The sequence below is a fragment of the Mastigoproctus giganteus genome, chromosome 3, assembly GCF_048544385.1.
Source record: "Mastigoproctus giganteus isolate SK-2022 chromosome 3, ASM4854438v1, whole genome shotgun sequence".
Taxonomy (NCBI): domain Eukaryota; kingdom Metazoa; phylum Arthropoda; class Arachnida; order Uropygi; family Thelyphonidae; genus Mastigoproctus; species Mastigoproctus giganteus.
Genome location: NC_143577.1, coordinates 6,476,481 through 6,496,229, shown reverse-complemented (window position 1 = coordinate 6,496,229; position 19,749 = coordinate 6,476,481). Strand labels below are relative to the sequence as shown.

General features: G+C 36.9%; 1 protein-coding gene across 1 annotated transcript in view; it reads right to left on the bottom strand.

Moving 5' to 3' along the window:
- LOC150087633 (nose resistant to fluoxetine protein 6-like) overlaps positions 1 to 19,749 on the bottom strand; it is a 204,680-nt gene that overhangs the window by 145,715 nt on the left and 39,216 nt on the right. The window contains exons 4-5 of the mRNA XM_090369837.1: positions 13,747 to 13,837; positions 6,024 to 6,120 (exon numbers count right to left, since the gene is read on the bottom strand). Of these exons, the coding sequence (XP_090225963.1) occupies positions 6,024 to 6,120; positions 13,747 to 13,837 (188 nt within the window). The remainder of the gene's footprint in view (positions 1 to 6,023; positions 6,121 to 13,746; positions 13,838 to 19,749) is intronic.

Below are 19,749 nucleotides of genomic sequence, written 5' to 3'. Positions count from 1 at the left end.
GTAATCAATGGACACTGCTCATCGTGGACTAATGTTATTAGTGGAGTCCCTCAGGGTTCAGTATTGGGGCCTTTATTGTTTTCTGTATTTATAAATGATATTGATGATGGTATATCAGGCTTAATGTCCAAGTTTGCAGACGATACAAAGGTTGGCAGGGTTGTCAAGGACACTACTGACACTATGCTGCTGCAACAGGATTTGGAAAGGTTGAGCAGATGGGCTTCGAGGTGGCAAATGAAGTTTAACATTGACAAATGTAAAGTACTACATATGGGAAACAGCAACCCCAGAGCAACGTATCAACTCTGTGGTACTACACTGACAGTGGTAGAGAATGAAAGGGACCTGGGGGTGGTGGTGCAGGCAGATATGAAGTTCTCTGAGCAGTGCAGACGAGCTGCAAGAGTAGCTCATGGTGTATTGTCAATGATATATAGAAATTTTTCTAGCAGGGATAAGGAGGTGATTATTCCCTTGTATAAGGCAATGGTCAGGCCACACCTAGAGTACTGTATACAGGCCTGGAGGCCTCATTTCAGGAAGGATGTAGAGCTGCTGGAACGAGTACAGAGAAGGGCAACTAGATTGGTGAATGGGACAAAGGGGTTCTCTTACGAAGAAAGGCTTAAGTTTTGCAAATTACAGTGTCTGGAAACTAGGCACCAGCGGGGTGATCTGATAGAGGTGTACAAAGCCTTGAATGGTTTGAGCATGCTCAATGCTGATGGGATTCTTCCTCTAGCTCAGAAAAATCACCTGAGAGGGCATAAATTCAAATTGAGGAAAGACAGATGTAGGATAGATGTGCGGAAATTTGCCTTTAGCCAGCGGGTGGTTGGTGGGTGGAACAGACTTCCATCCCTTGTCGTGGAAGTTGATAGCCTAAATAAGTTTAAGGCTCAGCTGGACAGGTATTTCGAACGAACAGAGGGGTGAAGTGGAAGTGGTTATTTTTATTTATTTATGTTACTTTTTTTTTTTTTTTTTTTTTTTTTTTTGGCTGATGCTGCATAAGCTTGCTTTCTTGCATCAAATGCCTCTACTAATGCTAAATGCTAATGCTAAAGATCCAAGTATATAATATCAAAGTTATTCCCTGCATCCAGTTCCTTTGTGATTGCATCATAGTATCCAATCAAATTGGTCAGGCAAGATTTCCCCTTAACAAAACCATGGTGTGTCCGAGCTATAACTGAAGTCTTGTCTAAATGATCCTGCAGTGCTTCTTTAACTAGTGCCTCCATTAATTTTCCTGGAACAGAAGTTAAACTCACAGGTCTATAATTACTTGAGTCAGCCTTTGATCCTCCTTTGTGAGTTGGGGTCACATTTGCACATCTCCAGTCTGTGGGTAGCTCCCCTGAGTCCAACGAAGCTCTCATAATTATGGCTAAGGGTTTGCTTAATTCCTCTGCTGCCTCCTTTAATATAACTGGATAGATCCCATCCACCCCGGGTGCCTTTCTTGTGTTTATCTTCAACAATTTCTCCTCCCCTTTACTCTCAGTTATTACAAGATTCTCTAGCTTACTGCTAGAGTTGAATACACCTCTGGCATTCCCCTCGCTGAATAACTCCTCATGTGTGAATGTCGATGCAAAATATTCATTTAGTTTGTTAGCTACCTGAGCAGGATCATCAACAGTTGACCTTTTGGTGAGTGCCCAAGTTTCACTTCCATAAGTCATGGTGGGGAGTATACATTGGTTCATTATTTTATGTTTCAGACAAACTGGGATATTGCTCCTCAGTATGTGGCTATATTTCCTGAATGCTATCCATCCAAAATTTATTCTTCTCTTGACTTCCAGCCATTTATCATTATTACAGCTAATGACTTTCCCAGATAAGTATATGACTCTGCCTTTTCAATTACTGCTCCATCATTATTTCCCTTTCTGTGGCATACTTGTTCATCATTACTTTTGTTTTAGCCATATTCATCTTTAGTCCAAAATCCTTACTAACTGTACATAACTGATTAAGATTTTCCTCTTAATCTTAAGATTAAGAGGAAATCTTATCTTAATCTTAAGATTAAGCTAAGATTAAGATTAAGATTTTTAAACATATTCTACCTTAAATCGTGGAATTTAAAAGAACTTTCGTCTCGGTGGCAAGACTGAAAACTGAATAAGAAATTTGTTTTCTGATAAAATATGCAATTTTTTTTCTGAAAAAATTAATGATTTTAGAGATTTTGTCGAAGACAGTTTATTTTTAAAATCGAGTGAAATTCCCTTTACAATTAAGAAAGCCAGAAATATCTTCGAAACCATTGCAATTAGCAGTGCTGAAACTGAGCAAGCTTTCAGCGTAATGAATAATATCGTGTGAATGAATGAATAAATGAACGAATAATGTTGAAAATTAAACACATTGCAGATTATGATGACCATACATCTAAATGGAAAACCACTGCTTCAATTTGATCCAGATCATTATGTCAATATTAATTCATTATGTCAATATTAATAAAGAAATAAATTTCGTATGGCAATTTTTAGAAGAAAATTTTCTTGAATATTTGTGCAATATTTTTTTCATGTTATCTGTGATTTTTGTTTATCTTTTCTAGAACAGTTTGTTTTTTATGTAATATTTGTTTTTATATTCTAGAATGTGTGTGATAATTTGTTATTTGTAATATGGGAAATATTTTTGTTATTTTTTATTCGCAATATTAAAATTTTATCATGAAAAAAAAAATGTATCCATTATATTTCCCTAGTTGTAAAAAAAAAAAATAAAAAAGTCACGCGTCTGCCGAGCACACGCAGTAGATGGAGATGGTTTTATGTAAAACATCCTTCGCGTCACTATATGACGTCACATGGTTGTGACGTCATACTATTAAAAAAATTTCAAAAAGTTAGAACTCGAGATATCGTACTGGTCACAAAAAATGTGTCACCCGTTCTAATCTAATCATACTACTAGTAAGTGTCCCACACAGACTAGTGGTCTCAGCATGGGAAGCACCTCTGGCAGACGCCCCGGGTGACGTCACATCCGTGACCGATCAGATTTACTCGGTAGGTACCCCCCCCCCAAAGGATGTTTCACATCAAAAAGTCGGCAAAAGCGCGAGCCCATTGTCAAAATATTCACAGCTCACCACCGGGCAACGAGGAATGCAGTACCATCCCTCCAACAAGAAGGAAATGAGGAATGCAGTACCATCCCTCCAACATCAGAGAAAGGGACACTTACAATGGAGGCAGTGTTCTCATATGGGGTGGAATAATGATCAATGGCCACACCTGCCTTCGTGTTTTTGATAGGGGTATCGTAACTTCAGAGAGGTACTGAAAACAGAACCTTCAACCCTCTGTGTGACCTTTTTAGGGGTGCAGTTGGCACAGATTATACAAGAGTTTCAAGATATTCCTTCAAGTGGTGAAGGAATATCCTGAAATTGAAAATATCCAATGACAAATCCAAACGAACATGTGTGGAACACCCTTGGGAATCACATTCACATCAACTCCTCAGTCACTTGGAGAACTATGATCTGTGCTGGTGGAAGAATGGGATTTGTTGCCACAGGACCTTATAGACACCCTTATACCAAGCATTGTTCACCACTGTCAGGCCTGTTTAGCTGTTTGAGGGGATCATACGCTGTACTGATGCCATGTTACCATATTTTCTAGCATTTTGTATTGATTTCTGTAATGATCTTTTTTGGTAATTCTTATACAACCCCTATAAATGTCCCTTATACCTGTTTCAAGTTTCTCACTATCTTCTCATTTCATTGTTATTCTATGGTACACTGCCATACCAAATTTTGTCCCGCTTCATTGCAAGCTGCACAAGTAATACCATGTTTTCTACATTGTGTTCTGTTAATGTTAGCATTAGTAGAGGCATATGACGCAAGAAAGCAAGCTTATGCTTATGTGACTTTTTAGGGGTGCAGTTGGCACAGATTATCTCTGTTATCATCTGCAAACTTCGACATTAAGCTTGATATACCACCATCAATGTTATTTATAAATACAGAAAACAATAATGGACCCAACACTGAACCCTGAGGGACTCCACTAATAACATCAGTCCACGATGAGCAGTGTCCATTGATTACCACTCTCTGTCTTCTCCCCCTCAACCACCCCTTTATCCATAGCAGTAATTTTCCTCCAATGCCACACTGCTCCAATTTGTGCAGCAGTCTTCCCTGTGCAACAGTATCAAAAGCCTTTCTAAGATCCAAGTATATAATATCAAAGTTATTCCCTGCATCCAGTTCTTTTGTGACTGCATCATAGTATCCAATCATTGGATACTATGTGATTGAGGTTTGAGCATGCTCAATGCTGATGGGATTCTTCCTCTTGCTCAGAATAATCACCTGAGAGGGCATAAATTCAAATTGAGGAAATACAGATGTAGGATAGATGTGTGGAAATTTGCCTTTAGCCAGCGGGTAGTTGGTTGGTGGAACAGACTTCCACCCCTTGTTGTGGAAGTTGATAGCCTAAATAAATTTAAGGCTCAGCTGAACAGGTATTTCGAATGAACGGAGGGGTGAAGTGGAAGTTTTTTTTTTTTCTGGCTGATGCTGCATAAGCTTGCTTTCTTGCATCATATGCCTCTACTAATGCTAACAGCATACAGAAGAACTTCTCCTTGTGAAGAATACAAATGCTTATAATAGTAGACATTTGTTCTCTTCTAAATTCTATGCTCCATAATGCTGACAGTTTGTGAAAAGTCTTAGTTTAGGAATTAGTTTTTCAGTGAAAGAATTGTTTTATGAGTGCTTGCGTTCTTGTCTTCTTATTGCTGAAGCACTGTATTTCAATGGAAAATTTGTAGTACAGGTTGTCTAAAGTTTAAGTTTAATGTTATTAAATAATATTGCTGCAGTAGTCTTCATAATCAATATCTGATGAAACAAAGCTAAATAACAAATTTTGTAATTACTCATTTTGGTAAAATAAATTGTTCATTGCTCTAATGAAAATAGCCTTTCTGAAATTAACTTTGTTTCTCAGTCGATTCTTATCAAAGGGAATAAGCCAATGGATTTCTTATCATAATGGATTGTGAGTGTCTTACAACTGTGGTTTGATTTTGATTTTTTGCGTAACACCACACACACACACACACACAAAAAAAAGACAAACAAACTTTGTGGTTGAAAGAGGCAGGTTAACAGTATAAAAGGATGGGGAGGGGCTGTTCACAGAGAAAAATATTTACATTGTTTAAAAGAAAATTAATTAAATCCACACAACCTGCATCATATTTTTATATTTACAAGTGAAATCTTTTAAAATAAAGGACAAGAGACTTGTAATAGCATTGCTGTCTGAAGTTGGGAGGGCTATCAGTCAGTTGCTTCAGTGTCACCCTACAAACAAACAAACAAACAGTACTTCCTAAAAAGAGAATATTATGGTATCTACAGAGCTATGTTAAGGGCAGCAAAATGAATGGTATCAATGACATATTTCATCTTTTCATCTGTTGCTTTGGTAAGCATATAAAATGAATATAATGTATTACTGGGCCCTTTTCATGTGGTACGAAGAGGCAACATTTTCTTGTTTAAATGCAGGTGCTTATAAGCTCGAAAGTCCTGAACATATATTAAAGTCTACTAGTACACAATTAATTTTGTGATAGTAAACTTTACTATATGTTCAGGATTATTAGTTACTATTATGTTAGTTACATGCTGAAAATTAAAATTCATAAGGAGCAATAAACAGGAAGCTAAAGGAATATTACAATATAATTTAAAATTAAGTGGTTATATCATATACATCCTTCATGATAATGCCATGTTGTTACATGTGGCATGCAATCATTTTAAAGTGTTAGACAAAATGCCACTTTTCTTGAAGAGTTTACATGATAGAGTTAAGCTTAAAGAGTTCTAGTTGTTACTTCTCAAAGAAGTTTACCAAAATATTAAAAAAGTCGCAGCTAACTAGATAAACTTCTGACAAAAAATATATTTAATCTTACGTTTGTTGCCCAATGTTAGGCATTCTAGTTGTACTTACATATAGCCAATTGCAGGAGAATCTAATTTTAAACTTCTTGGTTTGCAAGTAGGTTCACTGACAATGAAAGTATTATTCCCAAAAGATAGTGCTAAATCTAAAAAAAAAAAAAAAAAAAAAAATCACATAAGAATGCATTAATAAATTGTAAAAGCTAATTTGTATATTGCATTTACACTTTTTTTTCATTAGGAACAACTACCTAGTATCTGGTTGTACCATCTTTTGCATGCAGCATGGCCTGGATATTATTATTATTGCTGCTCTTATATTATTTCTCCCTGATTGAGGGTTCCACCTTGTGACGGGTATTGCTCCCAAGTACACAGAGTGGTTGTTGTTATGTCTGATATTATTTCTATTGGTCGAAGAACTCTCTGACAATCCTACAAGTGTTCAGGATTGCGACTGTCTGGAGTTCCTTGTATTTGTTCACTGGGAGACCTATTTCTGCTAGGCTATTATGTGGGGTCTTTGGCACCATACCTGGTTGACACGATGATTGGGATGGTGATTACTTGTTGCATATGCCACATCTCTTTGATCTCCTGTTTTAGGTTCATGTACTTCCTGATTTTTTCTCCATTGGTTTTCTGCAGGTTGCCAGTGTTGGGTACTGTTATGTCAATCAGATAGGTAGCCTTTTCCTTCTTGTCCACAAGGGTTATGTCCGGTCTGTTGTGCGGGATTGTCCTATCCATTATTATGGTGTGGTCCCAGTAAAGCTTTTGGGTTGGGGTCTCTAGTACTGCCTGCGGTATGTACTTGTAGTATGGTACACTTTCTTCGATCAACTGGTATTTCCTTGCTAGCTTCTGATGTATTATCCTGGCTATTTGGTCATGTCTATGAGTGTACTCAGTCTGGGTGATCACCTTGCATCCCACGGTGATGTGTTGGATCGTTTCTGAGGCCAGGTGGCATTGTTGACATGTGTCATCTAACGCTCCGGGCTCCTTGGCAATGTATTTTCTATAGTTCCTGGTGTTGCTTACCTGGTCTTGGATGGTGAGCAGGAAAGCTTCAGTCTCGGGGAAGAGCGTCCCGCTCGTGAGCCATACATTGGAAGCAATTTTATCTATGTGACCCTGATGGAGATCATTGTAGTTTCTGCCATGGAGTGTCTTCTCTGCCCATCTTTCTAGCTTCATTTGTACCTCCTGGTTGGGGGGGACTCCTTGCTTAGGTTGAGTGGGGTATATCGCTTGTCTATCTTCCTTATGGCCTGGTGGAATGCTGCTGTGTGTTTCTGGAAGTAATCCTTCAGGTTAACTATCACTGTCTTCTGTTGCTCAGTGAGGTCTATCAAGCCCCTTCCTCCTTCTTCCTGGGCAATTGTCAGTCTCTCCACAGCAGCTCTCGGGTGATGTTGGTGGCTCTTGGCCATCATTGCCCTTGTCTTTCTCATGATATCCTCCAGCTCGGTGTTAGTCCAATCAATGACCCCGAAGGAGTATGTTAGCACTGGGACTTCATAGGTGTTTATGGCTTTAACTGTGTTCCTTCCATTTAGCTTTGCTTTCAGCAGGCTTCTGAGTCTCTGATGGTATCTGCCATGGCTCTGCCATGGCTTCAATCTCTTTATCACTCTGCAGCTGGTAGTTTCGGTTGACTAATTTTCCCTGATGCAATCCGGGGGTCTTACATTTGTGTAGACCAAATTCCATCCTAATATCCTTGCTGAATTGTTCTGTGATCTGAAGTAGTTGCTGAAGGTGCTTCTCGTTTCCCACGTAGAGCTTGATATCATCCATATACATCAGGTTCTTCCTTCCTTCTTTGAGGTTATATCCGTTCTTGCTACTGTTGAGCATGTATTATTATTATTATTATTATTAGCTATATGGTGCAAGAAAGCCTGAGGCTTACGCTTCATGGGTTGAGCAAGCTGAATTCTGATGGGATCCTTCCACTTGTTCAGATTACAAACCTAAGGGGGCATAAATTCAAATTAAGAAAGGACAGATGTAGAATAGATGTGCGGAAATTTGCCTTTAGCCAGCGGGTGGTTAATTGCTAGAACAAACTTCCATCTGTCATTGTGGAAGTTGATAGGTTGAATAAATTTAAGGAGGAACTGGACAGGCATTTGGAGGGAATGGTGTGATTTTTTTTTTTTTTTTTTTTTTGGCTGATGCTGCATAAGCTCATACACTTGCTTTCTTGCATCACATGCCACTACTACTACTACAAAATATAACATTACTATAGGTTTTGAAAATTAACACTTTAACACGAAATTACTGTGCAAGAACATTTATCACAACCACCGTGTCAACATGGATCAAAATATTGAAGTTTTAGTGTGGAATTAAATTTGTTTAAGTGTTATATCTTGTTTTAAAAGAATTAATAGTATAGGAAGGAAATTCAAATCATGTTGCATTCAAAAAGAAAAAGGAAAGATAAACTGGAAAAGAAGAAACAATAATTAAGTAGACTACTGAAATGTCTGAAAAGAAATGAAAATGTAAGTTTTGGTGATCAAGAATTTAATGAAAATGAAGAGCTGATAAAGATCAACTATGAATCTTTTGACTGTATAATTAAACAGTGTGGGAACACTACAGAATGTGCATTACTAGGTGAATTAAAAGAGCTTTCATCACTAAAAGAGCAACACATTATTCAATAGTGACTGAAAAAATATACAAAAGTGTGTTTGTGCAAATATTAGACTATCATGGATATGAACAAAGTGAACTTAAAAGATGTTCTATCAGCTTTGATCCGATCTACTCACCAAAAAACTTTCCTGCATAGTAAATTTCGTATCAGAAATTTACTATGCAGCAAAGACTTAGGGATTATATCGTAACACCTGTCTTTTTGTCCCAAACCACCTTCCCCCACTCTGGAAGTTACTCTTAACTTTCTATTTCCGGGTATAAGACCTTATATTTAAATATCATTAAAGATAACTGGCCATCTGATTCTTGTTGTTAACCATACTCCCAACCTTTAAATCTTCTGCAAACTCTGACAGCTTCCCCTTCTCAATGTCATTAAAGAAGATTTAAAACAATATGAGTACTCCTAATACTGATCCATGAGAATTCTACTTGCTGTGCAATTTATGAAACTCAAATTGCCCATTTATGACCACCTTCTGTTTCTTATCCTTAAACCAGCCCCATCTACCTTAATAGTATCTTCAAAGTATCTTAGAGATACCCTCCCTGTAATTCCAATTTTCTATATTTTATACAATAATAGTGAGGTTTTACAAAAAGCTTTCCTAAATTCCAAGTATAAAATGCCAATGTTTTTTATATCTAAATGTCTTATAACCTCATCATATTAATTAATTAATCCAGTCTGGTCTGCCAAGATCATTTCAAACCCATGTTGTGATTCCTTTATGATTCTATTCTTATAAAAATAGTCTTGTATTGTGTTCTTAGCCACAAACTCCATGATCTTGTCCATTAAAGAAGAAAACTCATCTATTCATAGTTTCCCAGCACCTCTTTCAGTCCTTATGGACTGAAGAGATATTTGCACTTCTCCAGTCCATGGGATCATCCTCAAATCTAATGATGTTCTAATTAACATTACTTTTTGTTTGATAATTCCCATGCCACCTTTTTAATATAACTGTATGTATACATCCATGTCTGGGACTTTACTCTTCCTCTCTCCTTCAGTCTTTAATATCTATTTTAATATTTATTTCTCAGAGACCTTTATATCACTTATTTTACAGTAAGCTGACTCTTGTTCACTTTTTCTTCCTGGTTCAAATGCAGATTCTTATAAAGACCACTGTGATATCTATTCAACACATCTGTCACATCAACTGGATTTTCTATGAACCTGCTACTTCTGTCTTGTAAATAATGCGTCTTGTAGTTTTGTTAAAAATATTCTCATAATTGTAATATGAATGAACATCATGTGATACTCTGCAATTATCTCATGCTTTTTCCTTTCAGCTCTCTTGCTATCCATTTTAGCAATCTTCCTTTTATGCATCTTCTTCACCACAATGAATATGCTAGTGGTTTCCAGAAAAAAAATGCTTAAACACTCCCCACATTCCATATAATAGTCATTTTTTCAATTGAAAGCCTAATAAATATCTCAACCTGCTATAATTCTCCCCTGTGCACTGAAACCCAAGCTCTCGTTCTTTCTTTGACCACAAAAATTTTTTTGGACTCTACTCATTTATGGCCATGTGGTTACCATATACTATTAGTTCCTGCAGTGTCATATCTTTGAAACTGTTCAAATCATCAGTGAAAAACCAAAGACCATTGCAACTTCTTTGATATGCTTAAAAAATAATAATAGTCATCTAGTTTGTTCAAAAATCTAAATCTACTTGCCATATTGTTGGTCCATTATTTCCAGTCTATAAAGAGATAAGTTAAAAGCCATTCATAATGTAGCAATAACGCTTGCTTTTCCAATCAAGTTCCCTGAAGAGTTAGGGAACCTATCTTAACTATCACACTTATCTGATCAAGCTCAGGTGGAATTTAACTTCCAGGCAACTTTTGATAATAAAATTTTTATTATTACATACAGCCTCATCCTATCAGGATGATGCTATATGTCAGTTAACCTTACTTTTAAACTTCATAATTTTTACTCCAGAGTGTCTGACTTAACACGGATTTAGAGTTAAAGAGGGCAGTTCAAATTAGTGCAAGAATTGAATCTATAATTGCCTTTAGTCATAATAAAATAAGTCTTTCCCAAAACACTTATGACTGCCTCTAATACATTAGGGCAGTACATTTTTGTCATTTATCCCCTGTGGCTCAGAACTAGTTGCAGTACCATTGCTACAGCTTTAATAATAAGGAAAATTTGTAAATAACTTATTTAATGCACTGCAAAATGATAACAAAACAAATAAAAGATAATATAAGGAAACAGCAAATAATAATGGATTAACCTTTTAGCATTAGCAGAGGCATATTATGCAAAAAAGCAAGCTTATGCAGCAACAGCCAAAATGAAAAAAAAAAAAAAAAAAAACACTCCCATAGCCTTAAATTTATTTAGGCTATCAACTTCCACAACAAAGGATGGAAGTCTATTCCACCAACCAACTACCCACTGGCTAAAGGCAAACTTCCGCACATCTATCCTACATCTGTCTTTCCTCAATTTGAATTTATGCCCCCTCAGGTTATTATTCTGAGCAAGAGGAAGAATCCCATCAGCATTGAGCATGCTCAAACCATTCAAGGCTTTATACACCTCAATCAGATCACATCGCAGGCACTAGTCTCCAGACACTGTAATTCTTTTTGCAAAATATAAGCCTTTCTTCATAAGAGCAACCCTATTCCATTCACTAATCTTGTTGCCCTTCTCTGTACTCGTTCCAACAGCTCTACATCCTTCTTAAAATGAGGCCTCCAGACCAGTATACAGTACTCAAGGTGTGGCCTGACCATTGCCTTATACAAGGGGATAATCACCTCCTTATCCCTGCTAGAAAAATTCCTGTATATCATTGACAAGAAACTATGAGCTACTCTTGCAGACCATCTGCACTGCTCAGAAAACTTTATATCTGCCTGCACAATTACCAGGTTCTTTTCATTCTCGACCACTGTCAGTGCAGTACCACAGAGTTGATATGTCACTATGGGGTTACTGTTTCCCATATGTAGTACTTTACATTTGTCAATGTTAAACTTCATTTGCCACCTGTCAGCCCATCTGCTCAACTCTTCTAGATTCTGTTGCAGCAGTGTACTGTCATTAGTGTCTTTCACAACCCTGCCAACCTTCATATTGTATGCAAACTTGGACATTAAGCTTGATATACCATCATCAGTATCATTTATAAATACAGAAAACAACAATGGACTCACCACTGAACCCTGAGGGACTCCACTAATAACATTAGTCCACGATGAGCAGTGTCCATTGATTACCACTCTCTGTCTTCTCCCCCTCAACCACCCCTTTATCCATAGCAGCAATTTGCCTCCAATGCCACACTGCTCCAATTTGTTCAGCAGTCTTCCATGACTGCTGAACTTACCCTTAACAAAACCATGCTGTGTCTGAGCTATATCTGAAGTCTTGTCTATATGATCCTGCAGTGGTTCTTTAACCAGTGCCTCCATTAATTTTCCTGGAACAGAAGTTAAACTAACAGGTCTATAATTACTTGTGTCGCCCTTTGATCCTCCTTTGTGAATTATGGTCATATTTACACACCTCCAGTCCATGGATACCTCCCCTGAGTCCAAAGAAGTTCTCATAATTATGGCTAAGGGTATCCTTACTTACTTTGCTGCCTCCTTTAATATAACTAAATAGATCCCATCTACCCCGGGTGCCTTTTTTATGTTTATCTTCAACAATTTCTCCTCCACTTTCCTCTCAGTTATTATAAAATCATCTAGCTCACTGCCAGAATTTAACTCACCTCTGGCATTCCCCTCCCTTAATAACTCCTCATGAGTGAATGTAGATGCAAAAAGCCACCTGAGCAGGATCATCAACAGTTGAACCATCAATATCCAGTGGACCAATCTGATTCATCCCTTTCCTTCTAGAGTTTACATACGTAAAGAAGTCTTTGTTGTTTTTTCTTTGAAAAACAACAAAGGATGCCAAGGATTGTGAGAAATCCTTGGGATCCTTTGTCTCCCTAATCTCCTTTGTGACTTGGTTACAGACCATCTTATATCTATCATAGGCTTCCGTGTCACCCATTAATTTATATGTATCCCATGCATTTTTCTTCTCTGCCGTAAATCTCATTAGTTCATCTGACATCCATTTAGGCCTAAACCTTGAACAATATTTCTTAGTTGGTATGTAAAGCATAGTAGCTTCCAAGATAAATTCTTTGAATGCTTCCCATTTTAATTTGCTGTTGGTAACATCATCAGTTGGTCCCACTGTATAGAATTTAAATACTGTCTCAGACCTCCGTTGTCACCTTTACGAAAGCAAAAACCCTTCCCTTCACCCCTGATGGTAGTTACCTCTTTGAGTAAATCCCACTTCAGCACACTGTGATCACTGCCACCTAGTGGTTCCATTATCTGCAGATTCTTAATGCATGAAGAATTACTACTGAAGGTCAGATCAAGAGTATTATTCCCTCTAGTTGCCTCCCAAACATGCTGATGTAGAAAACAATCATCCAATAAATCCACAAAAACTTTGCTTGTGTGTGAGTGACCAACCAACAAATTCCAGTCAATATCTGGGAAATTAAAATCTCCCATTATAAGACTCTGATTTACTGGCTCACTCTATTTCCCTGTACAGTTTTTTATTATACTCATCATATTAGGCCTATAACACACTCCTACTCTTAATTTTTATCTTCCAATGCTTATGTCACACCAAACTGACTTGACACTGCACAGTCCAGCGATGTCGACTGGCTTCACTTCCTTTGATTTTATGTGTTTCTTAACTAATAGCATAACCCCTCCTCCCTTCCTATCATGTCTATCCTTCCTGTACTCATCGTACTTCCCAAATTCCAGTTCTTCATTTCTTATATCTATGTGACACCATGTCTCTGATATCCCAACAATATCTGCCTTTGATGTTTTCAGTAATACCTCAAATTCATCAAATTTATTTATCAAACTCCTAGCACTGGTGCTAGCATTTACCAAACTCCTAGCAAACTCCTCCCTTACTTTGAAATTAGTCAGAAATAATAAAAGACTAAAAAGACAGAGAAGAGAACTATCTAAAATAAAAGTAACATGGCTAAAATACGTACCTGTGAAATTCAGAAGACTTTGAATTTCTTTATATGCAGTATTTATAGGGCATGTATTTGGTATACATATTCCAACTGTGACTGGAAGATCCTAAAACAGAAATAATTTAATACCTTATTAAATGAGTGAATAAAAGTGAATGAGCAAAAACTAATTTAGGGAATGAATAAATTCAGAAATTAAATCTCAGTCTGCTCCAGTGGCAGCTTGTGATTCTGATGTATGAGGGTGCTGTTTTTTAAAGTTACATTAAATTGCCTTGGTTATAAGACATGTCAACATAGATAATAATAATAATAATAATAAGCAAATTAAAAATACTACAAAACATTAACTGGACACTTACCGTTAACAGATTTGAACTTTTTTTTAAAAACAAAATCTATTCTTCGGTTTTTATTTGTTGAAAATAGATTAATAAACTTTTTCATTCAAGTTTGGTGCACTGTTCAAATCAGCACTGCTCGCTCCATAGTTCCTTTGACTTGCAAAATGCATGTTGGCAACCTGCCAACTAAGCATGGACTCAACCACTGGGGCCGAACTGTTTAATGCACAGTTCAACCCATGGTCAAACTTCAAAGTTGAAAACAATTTCGTGTTTTTATTTGTTTATTATTGAAATGATTATTGGAAATTGAAAGTTTTTATTCAATGTAATGCAATGAATAAAATTATTCATTGCATTGCATTGTTCTTCACAAAATTTCATATAACTCCGTTGACCGTATATTTAGATTTAAAAAAGCTATGGGTGTGCAGTTCTGCAGTGCCTACCTACGGGCCACCCACAGTCTGCTCCAAGTCCTGCTAGAAGTGATATTTAATGTATCAACATCATAGAAAACTATATGGCATGGAAAAATGTTTGCTCAATCTGGTTTGCAGTTTCTATTAGAATCATCTAATGTGGTATTTTTTCTCCACTGGCAGTTAACCCAGCAGACTGAATTGTAGATGCCTTGTTGAGAGGAGAGGGTAGCCATCACTTTATGATTCCTTGCTATCTTTTTCTTTTTTCACCCCCCCCAGATTATACAGGAAAATAAAGTGTTCTGAGAGCCTTTTCATTCTCACCCCTGCTGTTGGAGGAGCTCACGTGATCTGCTTATGGTGCCAAAAATAATACTGTTACAGAACCAAGCCAGCACCCAATCAGTTGAAGGATGTTATGAATGTTGTCTAGTTCTTGTGGGAGTTTATTGAATCTGCATACTCAAAAGATCATCAAGATTGTCTTCTACCAAGCGATCTGTAATTTAGTCTACTGGGTCAACTGCCAGTATGGAAATAAAGAACATCAGGCAGTTGACCCAGTAGACCAAATCAAGAATTCAAGAATAAAATCATCCTTCAAGGATGTCAATAGGGAGCAAGAGAAAGATGATTATCTTCTCCCTAGAAATTTCTCTTCGAGCAAGCAGTCAGGTAAATTCCATTGCAGCCCCCCTCCCCTTACAGAACAGGCCAAACACCATCTCATCAGAATCACAGCCACAGAAGGACCTCCCTAGTCTCTGGACTGAGATCAGCCATAACTACAGCTAGATTTAATTTAAGAACCACCACAATATAATAATCAAAACCTCTGCACTTCATAAATCCTTACTAAACAGATACCAGAAAGCTCCTGTGTCTGCTGCATTATGATTGCAGCAGACACAGAAGCTTTCTCTTTACCTCCAAAGATGATACACCCTAAGCAGATGAGGATCCTGACCAAAGGATTGTTCACACTAAACTAAGATTTTTCCTAAAATTATAAACTTTCACTTCCAGTGAACCAAAAGATAAAAAGAGAACAAAAGACAGTCCCTGGTGCACAGAGCAAACCATTCTTTAATATTCCATAAAATAGGAGAGTCATCAAGTATGAAGTAATATATACTGATCTGATCCTTTGTTAAACACAGTACATTTTTAATCTTTCAGGATATTAATTTTGAGAGTTTGCGTATTCCTAAAGCCACTGAAGAAGGGTTGAAGTAAGTCTTCTTCACAATGCATTTCAATATTCATATCGAATCAATATAGAAAATATTATAAAATATGGGAAAGTGTTTTTTTTGGCTGCCCTTCTGTACTGCAGGGTAATAGTGATGGTCACTAGTACTAATAATTGAAGGGTGGAATTCAGGATCACTTAGACAGAAATGGAATTCTGAAGGTACACAACATGGTTTTGTAAAGGGAAAATCATGTTTAACTAATCTGGTTATAGCTATTATTTTGACAGGGTCACTCAAGAGCTGGAATTAGGGAATAATTTTGATGTTGTTTATTTGGATTTCAGCAAAGCATTTATCTCAGTCTCACATGAGCAGTTACTTTATAAGCTAAGCTGGAACAGGTTGGAATCACAAGGAAAATCATTAGATGGATAGCAGGGTGGCTTCAGGGCAGGAGGCAGAAGGTTGTGATAAATGGTTATTCCTCAGATTGGGTTGATGTAAGAAGTGGGGTTCCCCAAGGATCAGTATTAGCACCACTACGTTTTTGATTTTCATAAATGACATCGATGAAGGGATAGAGGGCATGATGTCTAAATTTGAAGATGATATAAAGATTAGTAGAGTAGTTAATGATTTTCACTAAGCAGAGCTTCTTCAGAATGACTTAGATAAACTTCAGTGATGGTCAGAAAAATGGCACCTATGCTTTAATCTAGCAAAGTGTAAGGTGTTGCACCTGGGGAACAGGTAACCCCAAAATAACTTATACACTTGGAGGAGTTGAACTAAAGCAGGTAGTGGAGGAAAGGGACTTGAGAATTACGATATGAAGTTCTCTGAGCATTGTAGACTGGTTGCAAGGAGGGCCCATGGTGTCCTATCGATGATTTATCGAACAATCGCTAGTAGAGATAAGGAAGTCATATAAGGCTATTGTTTGGCCATACTTAGAATACTGTGTTCAAGTATGGAGACCACACCTAAAGAAAGGCATTGTGCTTCTTGAAAGGGTCCAAAGATGGGTAACTTACCTGGTGAGATTGGCAAAAGGGTGTCCATATGAAGATAGACTTTGAATATGTGGGTTGCAGAGCTTGGAAACTAGGCACCTTTGAGGAGACTTGATTGAAGTGTTTAAGGCTTTGAGAGGCATAAGCAAAATGAATAAGGATGAAATTTTTACGCTTATAAATGATTCTAGAACTAGGGGCCATAATTTCAATTTACGGTGGGAAGTTGTTTAGATTGTATTGCAGGAAGTTTTATTTCAGCTAGAATTTATAAATTAATGGAATAAGTTACCAACATGGGTGGTAGAGGCTGACAGTCTGGGGAAATTCAAAGGTCAGCTGAACCTAAGGGAGGAGGGAAATGCATAGGTTGTCCATTTCCTTTTCTCTTATTATTATTATTATTATTATTATTATTTTATTTTATTTATTTTTAAAATTTTCTTCTTATTATTATTAATTTGTTTTTATTCTTATTATTTTATTTTATTATTATTTAATTATTTATTTATTATTATTATTATTTATTTTTATTTTATTTTTTTTTGGTTGGTGCTGCAAAAGCCATAGGATTCCTTGCACCATGTGACCATTACTAATACTAATACATTGTACTAGTCAATTCTGCAATGACAAAACCGTTTGTCTTACAAAAAAAATCTGCTTTGATATATTAAGAAAACGATTAAGGAAAAGAACAGACTTTTACATAACATAATTGCACAATATAAAACACACACAATATGTGTGTGCGTGTGTGTGCGTGCTTTGTTGGCATAGAGGAAACAAAAAACACACATACACAATAGGGTGAAACAGAAATATGGATGTTTGAGATTTAGTTTCCTTTAATCCAATAACATGATTTCAGAGAGATCCAGGAAAGGTGCCATAAAATTTGTGGTTCAAGTGAGGAGAAAGTATTTAACCTTGCGAGTTTTCATCATTTAATGTACATTCAGTACACTGAATCTCTCTCTCTCTCTCTCTCTCTCTGTATGGCCATTAATAATTTGTAGTGGTGCACCAGCTGCAATAAAACAATCATAATCAAATTGTAAACTATTATGGTAGCAGTTGCGGCGCCTCCGTAGCCGGGAAGGAGCAGCAGTGCGTAGCACACGCTTCTTGATTAGACCGGGGTTCGGGCCCATCACCACCAAATATGGAGGATGCGGAAAGGTCAGGGAATGACTACCACATATCCTGGAGCAATATGGCCTTAGTTGCTAATGCTGCTAAAAAAAAACCAAATAACAATAACAAATGGTAGCAGTTGCAACACTGAATATAAACAAAAAAATTATTATTATTAGTTAAAACTAAGTTAATGATTTTTTTTAAAGTTGAGTTATTAATTTTAACTCTAAGAAGTTAAAAAAAAAAGTTAATTGATGTATGAGTGAGTTACACTTCAGGCACATTAGATATTTATATTTCCTTAAATAAATTGAAATTTTTTATTTTTTTGTGATTTATGGAAGTGAGAAATAAATATGGTTATCTCTTTATCAATTAATTACTAAGATTCTCTCTCTCTCTCTCTCTCTCTCTCTCTCTCTATATATATATATATATATATATATATAGAGAGAGAGAGAGAGAGAGAGAGAGAGAGAGATTTGGGGATGTAGATAGAGCCATACTCAAAGAAACAATAGAAATTAATCCATCAGGTGAGTGGAGTCCAGGGATTAGGGGTAAAATTACACTGGGTAAGCGAACCCAGTGTAGATCATCAAGAGGCCAGTGATCTCTGTCATGGTGAGTTGAGGATTTCCCTTGAAGGGAGTTTCCCAGGTCTTGTTTCCAAAATCCAAATCGATTAATGTCATAATGTGAATTGTTGCTTTTTTTTGGTTGGTGCTGCAAAAGCCATATACTGGTTTTATCAGATACTGGTTTTAAGTGTCAATCCATGTCTTGTTTCCCATGTAAGGGATAGTTAGGTCCTGTGGTTTCAAACACTAAATCAGGTAATGTCACAGTCTGATTAATTGAGCTTGCCTGCAGATTTAGTTGAAGATATCAACCCGATAGAACTTGTATGCAAGAAGTTAATCTCAGTTCAGTTGAGCTTCAATGAGGTTGGTGCTACTGGGGAGGGGTGCCCAGAATCTGTCTCAAGTTATTGTTCTTGGTGCTGTAATAGGATCCTTACTGTTCTTCATCTGTTGAAGATGTCCTGTGCAAAAATGGTGAAGTATTTATAATTTTCCTGGGCATGAATTAGTATATGTTCTTGGTCCTTTGGCAAATTAGTAATCTTTGTGATTAAAATAGATCTGAAGTCTTCATAGTCAGGACAGTCATACATTATGTGGTGCCAAGATTCGTTAGTGCCACAGTGGCAGTGTGGATCATCTGTGATGCCCAAGGATATCGTTCCATGGCCTGTAAGGAGATACATTATGTACAGGCCAGGGGAAAACCAGCTTGAGGCTTTTGATAATATGAAGATTACTTCAGGGATGAATTTCTTTGTAATTGCTCCTTTAGTAAATGTCATCCATCTGTCCTGCCAGACCTGCTGCAGGTGAGCAAGAAGGCACCTTTTCTCTGTCTTGTGAGTGATTGCTGTGTTGGTGGTGAATCCAATGGTGGTAGTGGAGATTCCTTTGGACAGATGATATAAAATTCCACATCTAATTATTTCAAGGTCTAAAGGGAGAATCCCAGTGAGGACTTGGAGAATGGATGCTCACCGTGCAGCAGGCTCTGGACTTCTTCCTCTTACCCAAGCTGAAAATTGTCCTCAAAAGAAAATGATTCCAGGATGTTGAGGACATAAAGAAAAATGTAGCTGCTGAACTAAATGTAATTTTTTTGGATGTCTCCACTGACTCTTTTCAGAAACTTTTAGAAATATTGCAATAAGTGCATTCAATCAGGTGATGATTACTTTGAATAAAAATAAAACCATTTTTGAGCTCCATCACTTTGTGTTCTTTTTATTGCACCAGTCTGGGAACCTTATTGCCACACCTGATATATGCAATGGGCATAAAAAATAAAATCTCAAGCATGAAAGATCTTTCGA